This window comes from Drosophila sulfurigaster, chromosome X (genome assembly GCF_023558435.1).
Source record: "Drosophila sulfurigaster albostrigata strain 15112-1811.04 chromosome X, ASM2355843v2, whole genome shotgun sequence".
Classification (NCBI taxonomy): domain Eukaryota; kingdom Metazoa; phylum Arthropoda; class Insecta; order Diptera; family Drosophilidae; genus Drosophila; species Drosophila sulfurigaster.
Window position 1 is genome coordinate 30515139 of NC_084885.1, and position 18317 is coordinate 30533455.

At 40.8% G+C, this 18317-nt stretch overlaps 6 protein-coding genes across 7 annotated transcripts; 2 read left to right on the top strand and 4 right to left on the bottom strand.

Moving 5' to 3' along the window:
* Positions 1-257: 257 nt before the first annotated feature.
* LOC133847342 (uncharacterized) lies at positions 258-1433 on the top strand. The gene is made up of 2 exons (XM_062282314.1): positions 258-842; positions 914-1433. The coding sequence occupies exons 1-2, from the start codon at positions 678-680 to the stop codon at positions 1262-1264; spliced, it is 516 nt and encodes a 171-aa protein (XP_062138298.1). The 5' UTR covers positions 258-677; the 3' UTR covers positions 1265-1433.
* Positions 1419-8707, bottom strand: LOC133847341 (frizzled-4). 2 transcript variants are annotated; one of them, XM_062282313.1, is made up of 5 exons: positions 8419-8707; positions 6952-8359; positions 5666-5904; positions 3497-4432; positions 1419-2491 (listed from the first exon to the last, which is right to left on the bottom strand). In XM_062282313.1, exons 2-4 carry the CDS (start codon positions 7947-7949, stop codon positions 3498-3500), a joined length of 2172 nt encoding a protein of 723 aa, XP_062138297.1. In that variant the 5' UTR covers positions 7950-8359; positions 8419-8707; the 3' UTR covers positions 1419-2491; position 3497. The 2 variants fall into 2 exon arrangements, with proteins under 2 accessions (XP_062138297.1, XP_062138296.1); XM_062282312.1 differs by having other exon boundaries at positions 6952-8707.
* Positions 8708-9217: 510 nt separating this feature from the next.
* Positions 9218-10608, bottom strand: LOC133848759 (DNA repair protein Rad60-like). The gene is made up of 5 exons (XM_062284447.1): positions 10537-10608; positions 9927-10483; positions 9747-9862; positions 9506-9684; positions 9218-9454 (listed from the first exon to the last, which is right to left on the bottom strand). Exons 1-5 carry the CDS (start codon positions 10583-10585, stop codon positions 9237-9239), a joined length of 1119 nt encoding a protein of 372 aa, XP_062140431.1. The 5' UTR covers positions 10586-10608; the 3' UTR covers positions 9218-9236.
* A 1230-nt stretch (positions 10609-11838) lies between these two features.
* On the bottom strand, positions 11839-13968 carry LOC133848764 (uncharacterized). Its single transcript, XM_062284453.1, has 2 exons — positions 12591-13968; positions 11839-12513 (listed from the first exon to the last, which is right to left on the bottom strand). Exons 1-2 carry the CDS (start codon positions 13586-13588, stop codon positions 12249-12251), a joined length of 1263 nt encoding a protein of 420 aa, XP_062140437.1. The 5' UTR covers positions 13589-13968; the 3' UTR covers positions 11839-12248.
* Positions 13969-14550: 582 nt separating this feature from the next.
* Positions 14551-15453, top strand: LOC133847378 (mediator of RNA polymerase II transcription subunit 18). Its single transcript, XM_062282366.1, has 3 exons — positions 14551-14775; positions 14840-15126; positions 15180-15453. Exons 1-3 carry the CDS (start codon positions 14654-14656, stop codon positions 15419-15421), a joined length of 651 nt encoding a protein of 216 aa, XP_062138350.1. The 5' UTR covers positions 14551-14653; the 3' UTR covers positions 15422-15453.
* Positions 15445-17504, bottom strand: LOC133847377 (peroxisomal targeting signal 1 receptor). Its single transcript, XM_062282365.1, has one exon. It carries the CDS (start codon positions 17247-17249, stop codon positions 15576-15578), a length of 1674 nt encoding a protein of 557 aa, XP_062138349.1. The 5' UTR covers positions 17250-17504; the 3' UTR covers positions 15445-15575.
* Between the last annotated feature and the right edge of the window lie 813 nt (positions 17505-18317).

Consider the following 18317-nt stretch of genomic DNA (forward strand, 5'->3'; position numbering starts at 1 on the left):
AGCAAAACGGTCACACCGTCCAGCGATAACTGACGATTATCGAAATAATAATATTGCGCAAAAATAGGCGTCGGAAATTGGCAAGCATGTAAACTGCAAAAATTAAAAATCAAGGGATTTTTGTATTTAACGTAATAACGCATATAATTATTAATATGCGCTTTTTCTTATTTGTAGTCAACTTATCGATAATTGAGTCTCATTTTTGCGTTGACGCACACGCAAAGCGTCGATTGTCGTTCGATAACCGCGCCGTTCGATTTGCTTGTAGTTTTGATTATTTTTGTGTTTTGGGCTCGCTTTGTTTTTGTTGTGGATGCGCAAGCACACAAACAACAAACAACGGGACGACATCGAGTCGGCATTGAGTCGGCAAATTTATTGATTACATATGGCAAACTGGCGCTTGGCACGCAACGCCGCCGGCCCCCAAACCCAAGGACAAAAACGACCCCCATATGCGGCGAAGCGACATTAACGTTAACGTTAATTTGACAGCAATTCAAGAGCAAATCGACGCGCTATTTTGTTGTTTATTGAGCTCCAATCCCGGCCATTCACTCGGTGCTGTGCATTTGTGAAAGGCGCGTGTGTGTGAGCGTGTGACTAATACCAAAAAACAAAAATAATAATAATTATATTAATCCCTTAAGAAAGTAATAATTCCAAGAAAAAAGATGACCACCAGCGAACGCAGCGAAACCGATCACATTTCAGCCCTTGAGTTGCAGTCGAATCGTCGCATGCTCTACTTCAGCGATGGCGTCATGGAGGAGCTTTCCTCCAGCGATAGCGACGCCGAGCCGGACGTGCCCGATAAGGGCTACGATGACCAGCTGCAGGTAAGCCAAGCAAAGCTTATAATGATATACCTCGATTTCATGACTCATTTTCGCATTTGTTGTTGACACAGCGTGAGTTGACGCTGGTGCCACGCCTACGTTACAAGGCCAGCAAGATGGGCAATCATATATTGGCGGGCATTGACTATGTGGGCGGTGGCCTTGCCTCCTTTCTGGGCATCACGCACTCCAAATACGCCAGCGAACTCAAGTATCACCAGCGGGCCAAAGAAGAAGCCGAGGCCGAGGCGCAAAACGACGAAGACCTTGACAACAATTGGCAAACGAACAACAACAACAACGCCGATGGGTCAACCACAATTGTTGTCTGTGAGCCGCCAGCTGCTCGTGGAGGAGTCAACAATCAACTGGCAGCCACAACAAATCCAACATCATCATCATCAACATCAATGCCACAATAATTTATGACAAATCATCGATAATGCAAAAAAATGCTCATCAGGTGCAAAACGAATTGCAACGCTTGTTTTTTGGAGACTTTTACACATGTAACAAAACGAACGAAGAAATATACTATATACTATATACGACATATATAAGATATATACATATATATATTTAAAAATCATACTTTTCGACACTTTATTTTTCGCTATCAGCATAAGTTACAAAATACAAATTACATGGTAAACAATTTGTAAAGCATTGTTTCATTTCATTTCACTCAGTAGGAAAGTGGAGTCTGCTCGACTCGCAGATACCCGCTACACTTCCTTCTTACTTCTTTCTTTACAATCTCTAGAGGAAGGCAATCTACATACATCTTTTTTTTCCATTTGCAGCGGGCATTATTGAAGGCAAGTCAATACAAATATATAAATATAGTTAGTAAATGTATTATTTTAAGTACATGGAAGTTCCGATAAGTTTTCTCTCTCTTAAGCTAATGGCACATTGAATACAATATACAATTACAATTGTTTTAAGTACACTTTGCGGTTTGTTTTTTTGTTTAGTATATCAATCGAAATCAGGGTTTGTTATTTATCTTTATCTTTACACGAAAAAAAATATATATATATATATATAGAAACGCACATAAATCACAGTATCACAGTATTTGTTGCTGCGTATGACAAACAAACAACATTATTTATAGTACATTTATGCTAAAAATGAACAAAAATTGTATGCGGGGCAAGAATTGTTACAGTTCGCTTTTCTTCAACTGGAAATTGTACTTTGGTTACACTCCAAAAAAAGAAAAGGTGTGCGCCATGAAATAAACTTGACACTTGTTTCATGACCAAACACAGAGAAACAGAATACCATATAGTATACTATATAAAACACACACAATATTAAGTACAAGACAACATCAAATGACACGCAATAAAATAGTTGAAACTAAAGTATAAAATAGTTGGAAGCAAATGCACAAAGTCAATGCTACATCAAAATTGTTGATAAAAGCTAGATCCAAACTCAAATCAAATGCCATATACATATATACATAGCATATAGTATAGCAGCCGATTTTAGTCGGTTGACTAAAGCAGCCAAGTTTGCCAAGTTTTTAACTCAATTCAAATGCAGTTGAGGTTGATTAGCTTAGCTCAGCTCGCTATAAATACATATAAATCCTAAGACTCTTCTGTTGATCCCGATTCAGACATCAGACTGCAACTCTGAAAGGAACAAAAGAAGTTAAATTGGATCATATTTTAATGATATACATAACATACATATATGGGTAAATCGCTGGTGAAAAAAACCTACACCAAAACATGAATCTTATTGCTCTTTATTAGCATTTTAATTAGAGCTAAGAATAGAATTTTGGAATTGTTTTTCTGTTTTAAAACAAGTGCAAAAATTAACGAATTCATATGAAATAAAGCATAATTTTAAATAATACCAAATTAGTATACCACAAAAATACTAAAACTATACCGAGTGCTATCTTTGGTATATTGATATAGTAATACATTCAAAATATATCAAATGGATATACAGCAAAAATACTAAAAATATACTAAAATCTATATTTACATATTGATACAGTATAGTATTTAAAATATACCATAAAAGGTAAAATATATACTAAAAGTTATATATGGTATATTGATAAAGTCAAATGGATATACCACAAAAATACTAAAAATATACTATAAGCTATATTTGACATATAGCATTATATTTAAAATATAGCATAGAGCAGAATATATACCATAGAGTGTAAAATATACTGAATGCTGTATTTTTAATATATTGATATAGCGCTACATTCAAAATATATCAGAGTACACCATATAACAAATTGTCGGGCAAAGCAAATAATACTAAAAATATACCAGCTGCTACATTTGGTATATTAATATAGCACAAAATTCAAAATATACCATAGAGTACTAAAATACACTAGATTGTCAACCAAAGGAACTAATAAATTCTATAATTTGTATCCGATCACAAGCAAATTCTCAGGAAATATAAACACCATAAATATTGTCTTTACTCTAGCTCTAGCTTGTCATTCGATTTATAATCTTTGCTCTTAATATAGTGCTAATCCAGAGCTATACGAATAAGCTTTACTTATTTTTAAAATGATTTCAGTTTTGGTGTTTTTTTTTTCATTCAAAATAGTGTCAGAGATGTACCCATACATATATATTGAGGATGAAACCTACCTCAGAGCAACGTCTCATTGCCGTAGCGTTGCAGCTGCGGATAATGTTGATAATTGGTGGACTGATGATGGCCATGATGACCATGCTTCTGTGTTGCATAGTAGACGCGATGCGGCTGTTGCTGTTGATGTTGTTGATGTGGATTATGTTGTTGGCTGTGACTGTGACTGTTGTTCCGTCCCAGGGAATAGTTGGACATTTGATTGAGCGATATGGAGCCAGCGCCCGGTGGCGATTTGTATTTGTAGGGACTGGCAATCATCGGAGGCGCACTGACCAGCGATTGATGCGACGGACGCACCGAGTGATAAGACACAACTGTGCTGTTGCAGGCCAAATGCGAACCACGTGAGCTGCTCTGACCATCGAGCTGATGATGCTGCGACTGTTGCTGCGAATGATGTGAATGATGATGGTGATTATGATGTGACAGATGCTGCTGCTGCTGCTGTTGCAGTTGCTGCTGCTGCTGTTGGCCACGCTCCACATTCGTTGCGGGCTTGAGGGGACGCGTTGAGAGCTGACGCTTGTACATGCTCGAAATACTTGGCCCGAGCACCCAGGCGAAACAGCAAATGCCCAACATTAGCTCCATGAAGGCACGCGTCAAGTACGGCCAGAGAGGCGTATTCGATTCCCTTGCACTCAGCCACACATCGATGTTGGCAAACTCATAGATCACAGCGAGCAAGAGCATCGCACATGCGGCCCCATAGATAAACAGAAAGATCCCAATCCCGGAGCTGCTGTGTGCACTCAGCTGCAGTTGCTGTTGCAACGTCAGTGCGTTGCTGTTGCGCACGATTTCCTTGTTGCGACAGTGCACCAAATAGCCAGAGATCAGATTCATCGACCCGAAGATCCAATAGCAGAACACTGGCGTCGCCACCAGCACTTGCAGCGCCTTGTCCGACTGATTGCCCACAAAGCAAGCGCCTATCAAAGAGACAGAGACAGAGAGAGTGGTTATTAATTTGTGGTTCGAGTCTTTGCTAAGCAATGGTTGAAGTACACGCTATTTGAAGTGCTTTAACTCGATGAAAAATTTATAGTTTTTGAAGCAATTTAAACAAATATTCATTTGTTGAAATTGTTATACATATATACAGAAAGAGATAGACACAGAGAGAGAGAGGCAGATAAAGAGTGTTAATAATTTGTGGTTCGAGTCTTTGCTAAGCAATGGTTGAAGTACACGCTATTTGAAGTGCTTTAACTTAACGAATATTTGTTAGATTTGTAAAACATATACGGAGAGAGAGAGAGAGCGATAAAGAGAGAGAGAGAGAAAGACAGTGAGAGAGAAAGAGAGTCAAAGAAATAGAGTCAGCCAACAAATGTTTATCAATGCGTGGTTCGCGTCTTCGCTAAGCAATGGTTGAAGTGCACGCTATTTGAAGTACTTTAACTCGAAGAAGAATTTAGTTTTTTAAGTAATTTGAATATTTGTTGAAATTGTTATATGAGAGAAAGAGAGAGCGAAAGACAGAGAGAGGCAGAGAAAGAGTGCTTATTAATTTTAGTTCTATTTAGTTTGCCTTAATTCAACAAAGAATTTATTTGAATTTATAGTATTTGTATTTGTTAAAATTATTACACATATAAGAATAGATAAGAAAATGTTTGTTCGATCAACTTTATAGCTCATTCAAGTGCAAGTTTACGTCGTTGTTGGCTTAATGGACAAATTTAAGCTAAATCACAAAGTTTGTGGAAATTTTGCCCTATACTGGACATTTTTTAATGCAAATAGACATGTATATATTAATATATTTTCTTGCATGACTACATATATTTTAAGAACACTTTGATGTTCACGAATATATTGATTATGATGTATATTATCTAGGAAAAGCCAAAGTGATCAGCCATAGCACTTATTAGGTTACTAGCTTGAGAATCGCTGAGAAGGGATTAGAGTAGTGAGTATTTCATATTTGATTTCAATTGGAAAATTAACAACTGAAAATGGAAAGTCACATTTGGGAATAGCTGAAATGTGAATCCCCAAAACTGTTTCTTTGGCTATTTTGTATTGCCTTTGTTGTAATTAATCGCTTTGTGCTAATTACAGCCTCGTAGCATTTACCATTTGGGTTAACCCAAATACTAATTTCACATTTAAGTATACAGAAGTAGTAGATAAAGCTAATGGGAATATTGACTTACCCAAGAGCTCGTCGGCGTCCACCAAACGCATCGCAATAACCGCTGCCGTTTGAAATGCGGGCAATCCCCAGGCCACAAAGCACACGAAATTGTTGCGAGCTAAATCCTGTTGTGCCGTATTAGCACTGCCTCCTCCACCTCCTTGTCCATGTCGCTTGGCGGGCAGTGCAATGTGTCCTTTGGTGTCTGGACTGTTGCGCCGAATGTCCCGATGCCAGCCCAGACAGAGGATGGCCCACCTAAAGGAAAAGAAGAACGGGGTAATTATTGTGTGTGCTGTGAATTGAATTGTCAGTTGTGAATTGCTACAAGCCAATGAACCGTATTCCAACTGCTATCCCCCTGAAATGTTCGTTCAATGAACCTTGAACCGATTCTAAGAACTATCTCTGTATGTAAATGTTTTGTTTTTTCTTTTTGGTTGTATTTGAATTCATCGTGGATTACTATTACAATTGCTTATACGGTTCGGAGAGCGTTATCTTGTTCCTAATTATCCCTTTTTTAGCTGAGATATAAATATACACGAATTAAAAGAGTTTCAAGATCGCATTTGGAGTGGTTCAAAAGTGAACTATTGAGATTGGTTATAAAAGTTAAGGGATAACTTGTTTAAAAACATTTTTTAATAACTAATACTAGCAGTAATCTTCACTACTCTTCATAGTAACTAACTGCATATATTGCTATGTTTCCCAGTTTACGCTAAATCGTTTCGCAGACTAATCTAACCTAATTCTTTTCATTTTTATTGCAGTGTCATTTCTTAGTTTGCCGTAAAGGCGAATGCAATACGTTTAAAGAACTTCAATAGTTCTGGAAGTAACTATGTTTAACGGTTCGCCTTGAACCGGTTCACAGATGAACCTAACCTAACTTCAACCTAGCTCCATTCAATTGTAGTGCTGTTGCACAGTTATTAAAAATAACAAATAATAAACAATAGCTACTCCACTGCTGTTCTCTCTATAACTACGTTCGCCTTGAACCGGTTCACAAATGAACCTGACCTAATTCGAACCTTTTTCTTTGCAGTGCCATTTCTTAGTTTACTGTGAAGGAGAATGTCATAACTTCAATAGTTCTGGGACTAACTAGCTATGTTTAACAGTTCACCTTGAACCGGTTCACAGATGAACCTAACCTAACTCCAACCTAGCTCCGTTCAAGTATAAAGTTGTTGCACATTTATCAAAAATAATAAACAATAACTTATGCACTACTGTCCTCTTTATAACTGCGGTTCACGCTGAACCGGTTCGCGGAGTGGAACGTGAAACACTCACCAGGCGCAAGCAGCCATGCCAAAGTAGTAGCGCAGCAGAAAGACACTGGCGCAGGCGGCATTCGAGAGACCGTCGACCGTGAGGAGGGATTCATTAGGAGCCTGGGGATCCGTGCCACAGGCGGTGCCGCTGCGTCCAACGATGAAGCGCACCGTCCAGCCCAAGGTGACCATGTTGTGGCACCACAAGAGCGGCGAGAGGAGTCTCGACCATTTGGCACCCGCATTGACACCGCGCCCCGCACGCTGATCGCCGCCGAGGAGGAGCAGGCAAAGCGTGGCCACACAAGCCAAACCCAAGGCGGCGTAGGCCCAGGTGGAGAGCCAGATCTCCGAGAGATGCTTCTCGCTGGGCGTAAAGAGAATGTCCGCCTCGCAGAGTGGAGCACAGCGTCCCGAACGTTGCAGCTTCACATAGAGATGGGATTTGCCCAAGGCAGAGCAGTCGGCAGTCAACTTGGGCGATAGATTATTATTGTTGTTGTTGTTGATGCCATATTGTTGGAGCTCGTGCTCCTGGATGGGCAAATGTCCCGTCTCTCCGGGTCCCTCCATGCACATGGTCTCGTGATTGTTCTCGCGGGGAAAACGCTCACAATCGAGCGCAGGTGGCCAGGGAAAGCCGAAGCCCTGCAGCACGGGATGACAACGAATCCGGACGGATTCGCAGAGACTACGGCACGGGCCAATGGAATGAACCGGTGCCTTGGGTGTGCACATTGGCACGTAAGCGGCGCACAGGAATAGCTTCAACTGTGAGCTGCAATTGTACTCGATGAGCGGCACAAAGGTTTGCAGCGTGTACTCCACATCGGTTTGCAACTCGTGACCGACCAGATTGGGCATGGAGGTCTCATTATAACCGATGCCGCGGCACATTTCAATCCGTATGATTTCGCATTGGCTGCCGCTGGCGCTGCTCGCCGCTTGAGGGCGCCACAGTGCAAGCAGCAGCAGTGCTGCCAATAAGCATTTCGAGTGTGGCCAAATTGCGCTCATCCTTTCTGACTTGTTGCTTCCTCTGCTTCTGTGTGCTGTTGTTGTTGTTGTTGTGGTTGCTGCAGTTTAGTTGTTACTGCTTTGCATAGTGTGTGTGCACGCCCCCAACTCCCCTTACACACACACACACACGCGCGCACAGAGAGAACTGGTTTCACACGCACACACACGGATACGCTGATACGCTTGCGCTCACTCGCTCTTGTTGATGTGTTGCTGCGGTGCTATCTCATTCGCTCTTAGCACTGTCGCACCACCGCCACCGCCCCGCCCGCCTGTCTGCTCAACACTTTGCTTGTCAACTCGTTAACTACCTTGGCGTCGTTCTTGTTATCGTCGCTGTCGCTGCTGCTGCCGCCGTGTTCTTGTTGTTCTTGTTGGTGTTGTTTTCGTGTTCCTCCTTCCTATTGCTGCAAACTAGTTTTGTGTTCTTGTTCTTCTTGGACAATTGGTATGCAGATTATCTTACTCCAATTTCCAATTTTATATGCTCGCTTAGCACTTTTTTATGCTTTATTTGTTGTTTTGTTTACTCCCGCACTGAATGCACTTCTTGTTTATGCCATTCTTTTTTTTTAAATTTTTTCGTTTCGTTTTATTTTTATTATTTGGCTTATGTTTGTTTATTCAAACTGCATGTAAAAATATCTTTTGATTTTTCACTTAAGCTAATCACTTGTAATAGCTTTGGCCTGCCAGTTTAGCTTTTTACACGCGAAATATTGCCACAAAATATGTATATGTTGTTTGTTTATTTTCAAAGTTCTTTAAAAACAAAAAAAAAACGAAAATAAAAATATTGCGTTGAAGTGTTCGCTAGAACATTAGTGTGGAGAAACAACAACGATGACACGTTTGACTTATCGATTATTATTATGTGTATAAAACATCGATAATTTATAGAAAATTGCGATGTTTACTGCATTCGATTATTTAAAAAACTGTACGCGAATAACATAACAAAGATTTGGATTTGTTTGCTCTCGCATGTTAGATAAACAAAATATATATATAGAAATGCTCAACTTTCAAGTGAGCATTTTAGCATTCAATAAGATCTTTACATCGCAATGCACAGACAATCAAAATTTAGTTAGCAATTTATTTGAAATAAATACAATAAATACACATAACATATCAAACTCTGTTATATTTTGCGGAAATCAATCATTTCATTGCCTTCCATTTCCTGACTTATTGGCGTATCATCCGGATCTAATAATTCTCCATCAAAACTATAATAAATATTAATAATATTATATAGCAAAATTGAAAAGTGTTCAGAACTTACAATAGTTTAAAATCGTCAACATAGCAATCCAAATCCTCAGCGACCTTAATGTACAATACTTTGAATGCTTCCGTTTTATTCATAAGAATTATCAAAGGTCTTTTCCAACGATCTCCCTGGACTTTCAATTGGAATTTCTTTGGCTTCGTATAAAGATCAACATATTTTGTTGGCTCAGCTCGGTAGTTGTTGCCGGATGGAAATGCGCAACCACCTTGGATCAAGAAACATTGTTAAAAAGAAATTAATTTGAAATTATTCCTACTTAATATGTGGTAAACTTTGAGGCCGACATCTTGAGGTGTTTGCTGCGGTTTTATGAAATTAGTATCCATATTGATGACAATGTCATCAACTGGCACATTATTGCGCTCGGAGATCTCTTTAAACAAGTGCGCAAATTTTTGAAATTTCCGCAATTTATACATTTGAATTTCGCCCTGCCTGCAAGTAATTATGTATTATAATTGATTAATTGATTATAATAGTAAAATTGTTTGACTTACCAGCTGAGATTAACATCAATTTCTGGATTATCAAAATTGTAATTGTTTGTTTCTTTTGCACTAGTTTCTACCAATTGAGGTGGCGGCAAGTTCTCGACATCGGAATCCAAGTTAACCTATAAAAAGGAAATAATCATTTATATTATTTATTTGACCATTAGAGACAATTGTTTTGCTTACAGCTGTGACCATATCAATGGTGTCCGTCACCTGATGACGATTCCCTCTAGATCCAGCTAGAAACATGTCGGGAATTGTTTTCGCTTGTGTTTGTGTTGCTGTTGTTGTTGACTTCCTTTTTTCACGGCTAGCACGTTGTTTTTTTGGTGGTGATGGTTCAATCCCATCTGGAGGTGGGGCATTCAAACTTCGTCTTCCCGCTCGAGTTCGTCGCGCCACGGGCATTTCCGCTAGAGCATCATCAATGTCAGATTGTATTGTCTCTTTTGGAAGTTTCTTCTTCTCCATTTCCAATATCATTTGCGAAAAGGGCGACAAATCACGTCGCATAGGTGGCGACACTGCTGCTTCCTCTTCCTTCGATGAAGTTTTACCTGCCGGTTTTTGCTCATCATGATCTTTGGTTTTGCGGGTTTTACGATTTGTGGCACTTGGCTTCTCCACCGGCACCTGCTTGAGCTTTGTCACTTTAGTGGGTTTCTTGATAATTGGATTTACATCAATAAAATCGTAATCGGTTTCCTCCCCCTCCTCATTTGGCATAAATAATTTATTTGCTGAAAGAGAAGTCACCGTTAAAGTTCACTATTAGTTTGTTGGTTATATTTACCATCTGCCCGCTTTGGCACATAGAAAATATCACAGTCATCGTCAGACATTGTAAATATTGCTGCTAATCTTTTTTTTTAATAATTAGCTTCTTTATTAAGTATGCTGCTAATACTGGAATAACGGGAATGTCTAATGTCAAGAAAAGAAAAGCTTGCCGCCATTAAACAAAGTGGCCGCAAATTATATTCAACAAATTACTTGCTAATGCATCAAAACATACTACATTCATCGGTTTATTTAACCAAAGTGGTCACACTGATTGAAAAACAAATGAGCTTATCGATTAATGAAATGCCTACCATCCATAATTATGCCATAAAAACCAAACGTAATTTTTTGGCCTGATCTATTTCGAAGCCATATTGGAAATATTTAAATGTCTTTCAATAGCACCAGCACCATAACATAGTGAGACCATTTGATTACATGTAGTTTGTAATATACTGACATGTATCAAGGTATTTTGGTCTCCGCATTAAATTAATTTTATAAGAGTTGTCTATGGTCACACTTCAACAAGTAAAACTGCCCAAGGTAAAAGCTTTTTTTTTTTAAAGAATGGCGGTCGTTTGAAATTGATCCAGAATTATAGATAAGTAATGCGAGAGCTGTTATTATTGGTTTTGTTTTATTGAATTTAATAGAATTATTAACTGGTATATATGTAGATAGCAACAAGTAACACGAATTGCACTTTTTATCAACGCTATACCAAAAACAATTTTCTAACGATTCACAACAATATATATGTTCAAAATATTTTTTACAATTTTCTTTTAACAATATCGTTATTTTCTGTACACACCACTGCGCAAGAGCGAAGTGCATATGTATTGAAGATCGACGACGCACGCACACAACATACTCTCTCTCTCTTTCTCTGTCTAACTCATGTTACCGCTTCTTCAAAATACACATACTCTCTTGCTTGCTTAATGATTGGCCTGATTGCGGTAAATGGTTTTTGTCTCTTTCATTTGCATGAGAGATACATAGATGGGAGGAGGCCAACATCAACAACAAAAAAGCTCTCCAAATGCATAACGCGGACAAGTGGATATTTTGTGTTGTTGTTGTTGTTGGCCACAAGACATTTGGTAACCGCTTATGTATATTTATAATAATAATAATGTATATATATATATATATATATAATATAATTGTATATGTAGTTATAGATAATTGTTGTTTTAAGATATTACAAATACTTTACATTATTTAATTAGTGCGAGTAACAATTACAATAAAATCGAAAAACAAGCACAATATGCTCAAAATATGAAATAGTTTTCGGTATTCCTTATGTTTTGTTTTGTTTAAATAGACAACATGTAAATATGTGTAATGATTGTATATGTATATATACTGTATTGTACTAATATGCGGGAAGTAAGAAGGAAGGGGATGACAACAATAGGTGTGTGTTACCACAAACGGAAGAAATATCAGCGATAACAATAAAGATTTCTTCGGCTGCAACCGAAGCAGCGCCCGCATCACCCTCATCCATCCATCCATCTATAATATTATTGAGATTATGGCACATACACACAAACATATGTATGTACACGTATGTATATAAATGTTAATATAATGACTACTGTTGTTCTCTTCTTTGGTTGAGTAATAATAGTAATGATTGATGATGGTTGGATAGTTTTGTTTCTTTGAATTCGAATGAAATTCAAATATGGCGCGCACGCGCGCACTTCACTCATCGTAGTCAGCGATGATGAGGCCGCGTTTGGTGAAATTAATCGATGAGACCGTTGATAGATTTGGTGCCGTATCGATGCCATCGAAGAGGTCACTAGTAGCTGAGCTATTCAGCGAATTGAGCGTTACGTTGAATGAACCGCCAGCGGTATTGAAACGCTCCTGCAGCTCCTGTTGTTGCTTCAGATGCTGCAGCTCATCGCGCAATGCCTGATTGCTCAAACGCAGACTCTCCGCCTCTCGCAAACAGTCGCGTAAGCTAAACACACACACACAGAGAGAGAGAGAGACAGATTAACGATAACACAAGCTTTCGATAATTGCTTGCACACTTACTTATCGATTTCGTTTTGCATGCTTTTAATATAGTCACAGGCCTTGATCAGTATTTGCGATTTCGAATCGTTGGGCGGTGTGCGTCCATTTGCACTTCCATTTGCATTTGGATTACTTTTCACGCTGCTGCTGCTGCTCGTCGTAGTTGGCGATGCCGTCGCCGTTGCCGTCGTTGTCGTCGTCTCTAAGCTATCGGCCATGCTGTTCGTTGTTGGCTTATAACGATTGCCATCCGTTGGCAGCATCTCCTTCAGCTTAAAGATCCAGCAATTGATTTTATCGCGGCGACGTCGCTCCACCTCGTTATGGGTGGCACGACGTTTATCGTCGCGTTTCTTGTACGCATCGAGCTTAACATTGTAGTTGCCGCCGACAGATGGCGCTACTGCAGCCGTATCCTTATTGGCCACAATTAAATTACCGTTGCTACTGTTGTTGTTGTTGCCACCGCCACCGCCACCGCCACTCATGAACAACACATTCGTGGAGTCCGGCTCCAGTTTGATGGACGCCAAGTGCTCATTGTTGTGGCTGCTGTGGTTTATCTTGTTAGCTGTTGTTGTTGTTGTTGTTGCGGCTATTGTTGTTGCAGCAGCCGTCGCAGTCGTGTTGTCCTTAACTAAATAGATTTCACAACCAGTTGGCAGCTGCAGATTTGTGGGCAGCATGCAATGTGCCGCATGCAATGCATCCAAATCGGGCTCCTGCTTAATGCTCTCGATGGCATAAAACTCTTGAGATTCATTCGAGTTGTCATCGTCGCCACAAATGGTCAAATAGATTTGAGCACCGTCTCCCATTCCCATTCCCATTCCCATGCCACCCACAACGCTGCTGGTCAGAAATAAACCATTTGTTGTGCTGCTCAGATTTCCATTAACGTTCCCATAAAGTGCGACGTCTGTTGTTGTTGTTGCTGTTGTTGTTAGTGGCGTTGGTGTTGTTGTTGTTGTTGCAGCTGTGGCCAGCTCCAGACGTGGCCGTTTCTTCACATTCATTGCAACTGGCTGTTTTTGTTCTTCTTGTTAATTTTGTTGTAGTTCGTCTTTGCTGTCATTTCACACAATGAGTTTTTTTTTGTGTCGAAGTTCTTGTGATGATTTTGTTCACGTAACTTTCTTTCGTTGCTGCTGCTGCTGCTGTTGTAGTTGAGAGGCGTAGGCGCTACTGCTGCTGCTGGTATTAACTGCCGTTGTGTAGCTGGTAGCTCGATGGCAATTTCAATTGCATTTCTCTGGCCATTTAGACAGGCTGAGAATGTATATTATCAACACATTTGCTGCTGCTGCTGCTGTTCGACGACAACAACAACAATAATAACTGTAATTGCGACGATATGTGCTGTTTGTGCTTTTCTGCGTCTGGCATCCTTATCTATAGACTACAGTGTGACTGCAACTTCTGCTTGTCCATTCAAATATACCAGCCGGCTTCGAAAAAAAAATGCACTAAAATGGACAGGGAGATGTTTTTTTTATTATTAAGCTTAATTGTTTTTTTTAATTAATTGGAATACAATTTGAGAGAACAGACTTGTTATTGAAATTTTATAATTATTTAAAAACACATAACACTCACACTTCAATTTAAATAAAAAGGTAGGTCCGTTGTGAGCGATATACAGCCACACTGGTTGTCTCTTATCTACCAGACGTTTTGGAATTGGCAACCCCGCCCGTTAGATGGGTGACTCAAGAATTGTCGAGCTTGTCGTCAGCGAATATATAAATGTCCCCGTTCTGCGCAGCTATGTCACTTTGTATTGCTGATATACACATAACACAATATCGTACTTCGTTTCCGCTTTTACGTTTAAATAATTAGCGCTTTGTTTAAATACTAAACACTTTTATGAAACTAGCAATGCGCTTTTAAACCTCTCTTTGACTTCATGCTCACTTATTGAAATTCAAACATTTATCGAAGTAATGCCTATCGCTTATCGATTAACGATGACTTTGCCATTTGCCATTTTGCAACACTAAAGTAGAGCATAAACAAAAACACCGCTACACCTTTTATTTAATTTAGATATTTAAAAGCTGAACTTATTAATTGTTTTAATGGCCATCTCGTCGGCACGCGAATCACTTTCCCATGCACTGACCAACCGCTTTTTGCCTAATCTCGAGTACTTGTTGCAAGGCTCCATTTTAGACTCGGCTGTCGAGCATTTGATGCACAGGTGAGTTTTTGCAATCAGACGAATATATGTGCGATATTTAGTTTTGCCTTTCGAAAAATGACAGACTAAAAGGATTGTGCGACAATGTGGACACCTCGCCGGAACCCTTCCATGATCTGGAGGTCTGCATGAGCCTGCGTCAATCGAACTCCAATCAGCCGCTTTTGTTGCGCGTTCGTCGCGCCTTGGGTCGCGATGCCCCATTCCAAATGCGCTATCTTGGACAACCCGAGGTGGATATACGACGGCCAACACTGGTGCGCAGCTGCATGGACTGCGCCTGCACCAATGGGATACTTGATTTTCTATCTGAAATGGGATTTCGCCTAGAGTTTGAGTATATAGCGAAGGGTGAGCAATCGAATTGTAGTTCAACGAATCAATTGTAAGAGCTCCCCTTGCAGGTTACATGTTTCGAAAGGGACGCATGAAGATAACAGTCTCCAAGCTGATTAAAATCGTGCCCGGCAAGCAACAGGACATGGCCAATGAGCCAATTTCACAGAGCTACATCGTTGAATTGTCTGTGGTGGCGCCCACGGGACAAGAGAATGTGGGCGAGGAGATGCGCGTGTTTGCCGAGCAGCTAAAGCCGCTGGTGCAGCTCGAGAAGATCGACTACAAGCGCTTGGGCAACTTGCCCTAATCCAATTAAATATACCTTATAAATATAGTGCATATGGTACACGACTTTCTATTATTAACACAAATTCAATTTCAGATCTTACAGGCAACAAAAAGTAGAAACAAAAACGTTGGAATTGCAGTTATTTACATGGAATTTTCGAAACCACACGAGACTAATCCTTGAAGGCAGCATTAAGCGCTGCCAAATTACGTTCGCTAACATGCGTCTGCAGCTCGCTGCGTCCCATCAGCGATATGACCATCTTTAGTGTGCTCCAAATGGACTCGGACATCTGTTGCTGACCCCCAGCAATGCCCTCGGCATTGGGCAGATCTCGAGAGGCATTTGTGTGCGCCTGCATGGTGAGGGCCGTCAATAGATGCTCGGCACCCTCCTTGTACGCCTTGAGGTTCATGCAACAGACGCCCACATTGTAGCGCACACGTATGAAGCCCGGCTGGAGCTGCAGTGCATGCTGATAGGCCTCGACAGCTTCGACGGACCGCGAACCGTTGGCCAGACTGGCGCCCAAACGATTCCAGAGCTTGGCATTCTGTGGATCCACCTGCACTGCGCTCCTGTAACAATCGACAGCCTTGTCAAACTCCCCCGACAGATTGTAAAGCACACCCAGTGCCTCTTGCAGATCGGCGTCCACTTGTGACGGCTGCATGCGCACAGCCTGCAAGTAAACCTCCTGCAGATCACGCAGCTTGTTGGCGCCAATCAGCGACGAGGCCAGCGAGCTGCCCTCGGCCTGCAGCTGTGGATAGGCGGCCAACAGTTGCTTATACTGCGGATGCACCTCAATCCAGTTCGATAGCATTTTGACAGCGCTGCTCTGCAGTCCTTCGTTTGTATAGCAAACGGCAAGCGACATGAGCACCTGACGATTCTCGGGCTGCAGGTCGAGTGCACGCTTCAAAGCCGCAATTGCCTGCGGATCCATTTCATTCTCTGCCTGCGAGGCGCCTAGCAATTGCCAGACTTCGAGGCGTTCCGGCTCCTTTTTGGCCGCCACCTCGAAGCACAGCACTGCGCTGGGTATGTCACCTTTGGCCAGGTATTCTTTGCCCTTCTCGAAGGCATTAGGCAGCTCCGACATGGGATTCTGTTCAGCGAACTCGTACTCTTTGTACGCGTCCAGATTCTCGTTATATTCGCTGAGCCACGGATGCTCATTCTCCTCGGCCAACTTTTGCCATTCGTCCTGCAGCCGCTGCCAGAACTTTTCATTGAAATTCGCTGCCGTTTGTTCGCTTTGCTCCTTTTCACGTGGATAGTCGTTAATCCAATCCTCCACTCTTTGTTTATCGGTATCGATGGTTTCCAGCTGCTCGTCGAAGAAGGTATCGTGTTGTGTTTGTGTCGCTGGTGGCGCTGTTATGGCCATGTATGGACTTTGCATCATCATCATGGGTGGCGGCCGAAAGTTTTGACTGCTGATCAAAGGTTCATCGAAGAATTCTTGAGCATGGTGCAGTTGCTGCTGCTGCGGCTGCATGTGCAGCATTTTGTTGCCACCGGACTGAAGCTTTTGCTGTTGCTGAAAGTCACGACTCCATTGGCCAGCCATCACCTCATCCACCTGTGCTCCACCTGCACCATGGATATTAATGTCGCGCATCTCCTGCAGCAGCGAGTTCATTTGAAAGGATTGCGGTGGTGCAGCCACATGACCCAGATATTCGCTGACCATTTGCTCATCGGGACGCAGCTGGCGCTCGAATGGCGCCGCTGCGAATCCTTCGTCCTTGCGGGCCACATCGCGAGTGAATTGGCCGCCAAGTTGCATCAACGGATTGACGGCGCCGCAGTCGCCTTCCACAAGTGGACGTAACGACATCGCTGGGCTACGTAACAAACTGTTTAACTGGGCTCGTTGCTTGATATTAACCTTTGGTAGAGCGGCAGCTCGAATTGGAGTGGAGGAGGTCAAAAGACCAACTTTTGTTCAGATAAGAACGAACGAAAGCGAAACAACAACACTAGAGGTGGACAAGCATCCAACGGAACTATCGATGCAGCGATGTTTTTACAAGCGTTTCAAGACATTGATGATTTGCAAATTTATTTATTCAATTGCAGGAAATATTGTTCGAACATTCAGGCATGCTCCGGTTTTCACTTTTCGTTTTCGTTTTCGATTTGGGACCAAAACCGAGATTTTCGTTTTTAGGTGCTCCGGTTTTCACACGTTTTTGGTCATCGTTTTGCTATCGGAACGTTTCATATTTTACTGCTAAAACAGCTGACTTGTGTTTTGGTTAAAAGTAAACAACGCAAAAAAATGTCTTTTGTATGTCCAATTTCGTGCGTGGATTGAACTCACATAAAGATATTTTTATCCTGCATTGTTTATTTATGCTTCCCCTCAATAAAATATATTTGGCTTTTCTCTTTTTTGCAAAGAAAGATTTGATACTTTCTTTAAAAAAATCAGTTGAACGGCAATCAGCTGTTACCCACAAAAAATGGGGATGCCACCTTTTTAATGTATTTCATTCCGGTTATTCCAACAATTTTTTTTATAAAATTTTAACACATAAGTAATTAAATTAAATAAATTAATTTTTAAAAAACATATTTTACCCAACTTCAACAAATTTATCGCCATCCGTTTGATTATACAAGTATTTTTAACTTGCTTTTTCATTCTATCAAAAGTATGGCAGCTTAGGCGATAACTCATGGTGTCGGACTTATCGGTAGCTCACCAAAACGAAAATTGTTGTTGCCGACGGCAAAATTTGATATCCAAATTTGAGGTGGGGTCAGAAATTAGTCGTTTTAAAAATAATTACAAGCCTAATTGATCTGCTGGCGGTCTTAAAAGAACGACAATAAACCAATGAGTCAACTACTTTTTTTCCTTTTGCAAATAAGATCCAATTTAATATAGAAAAAGGCATTT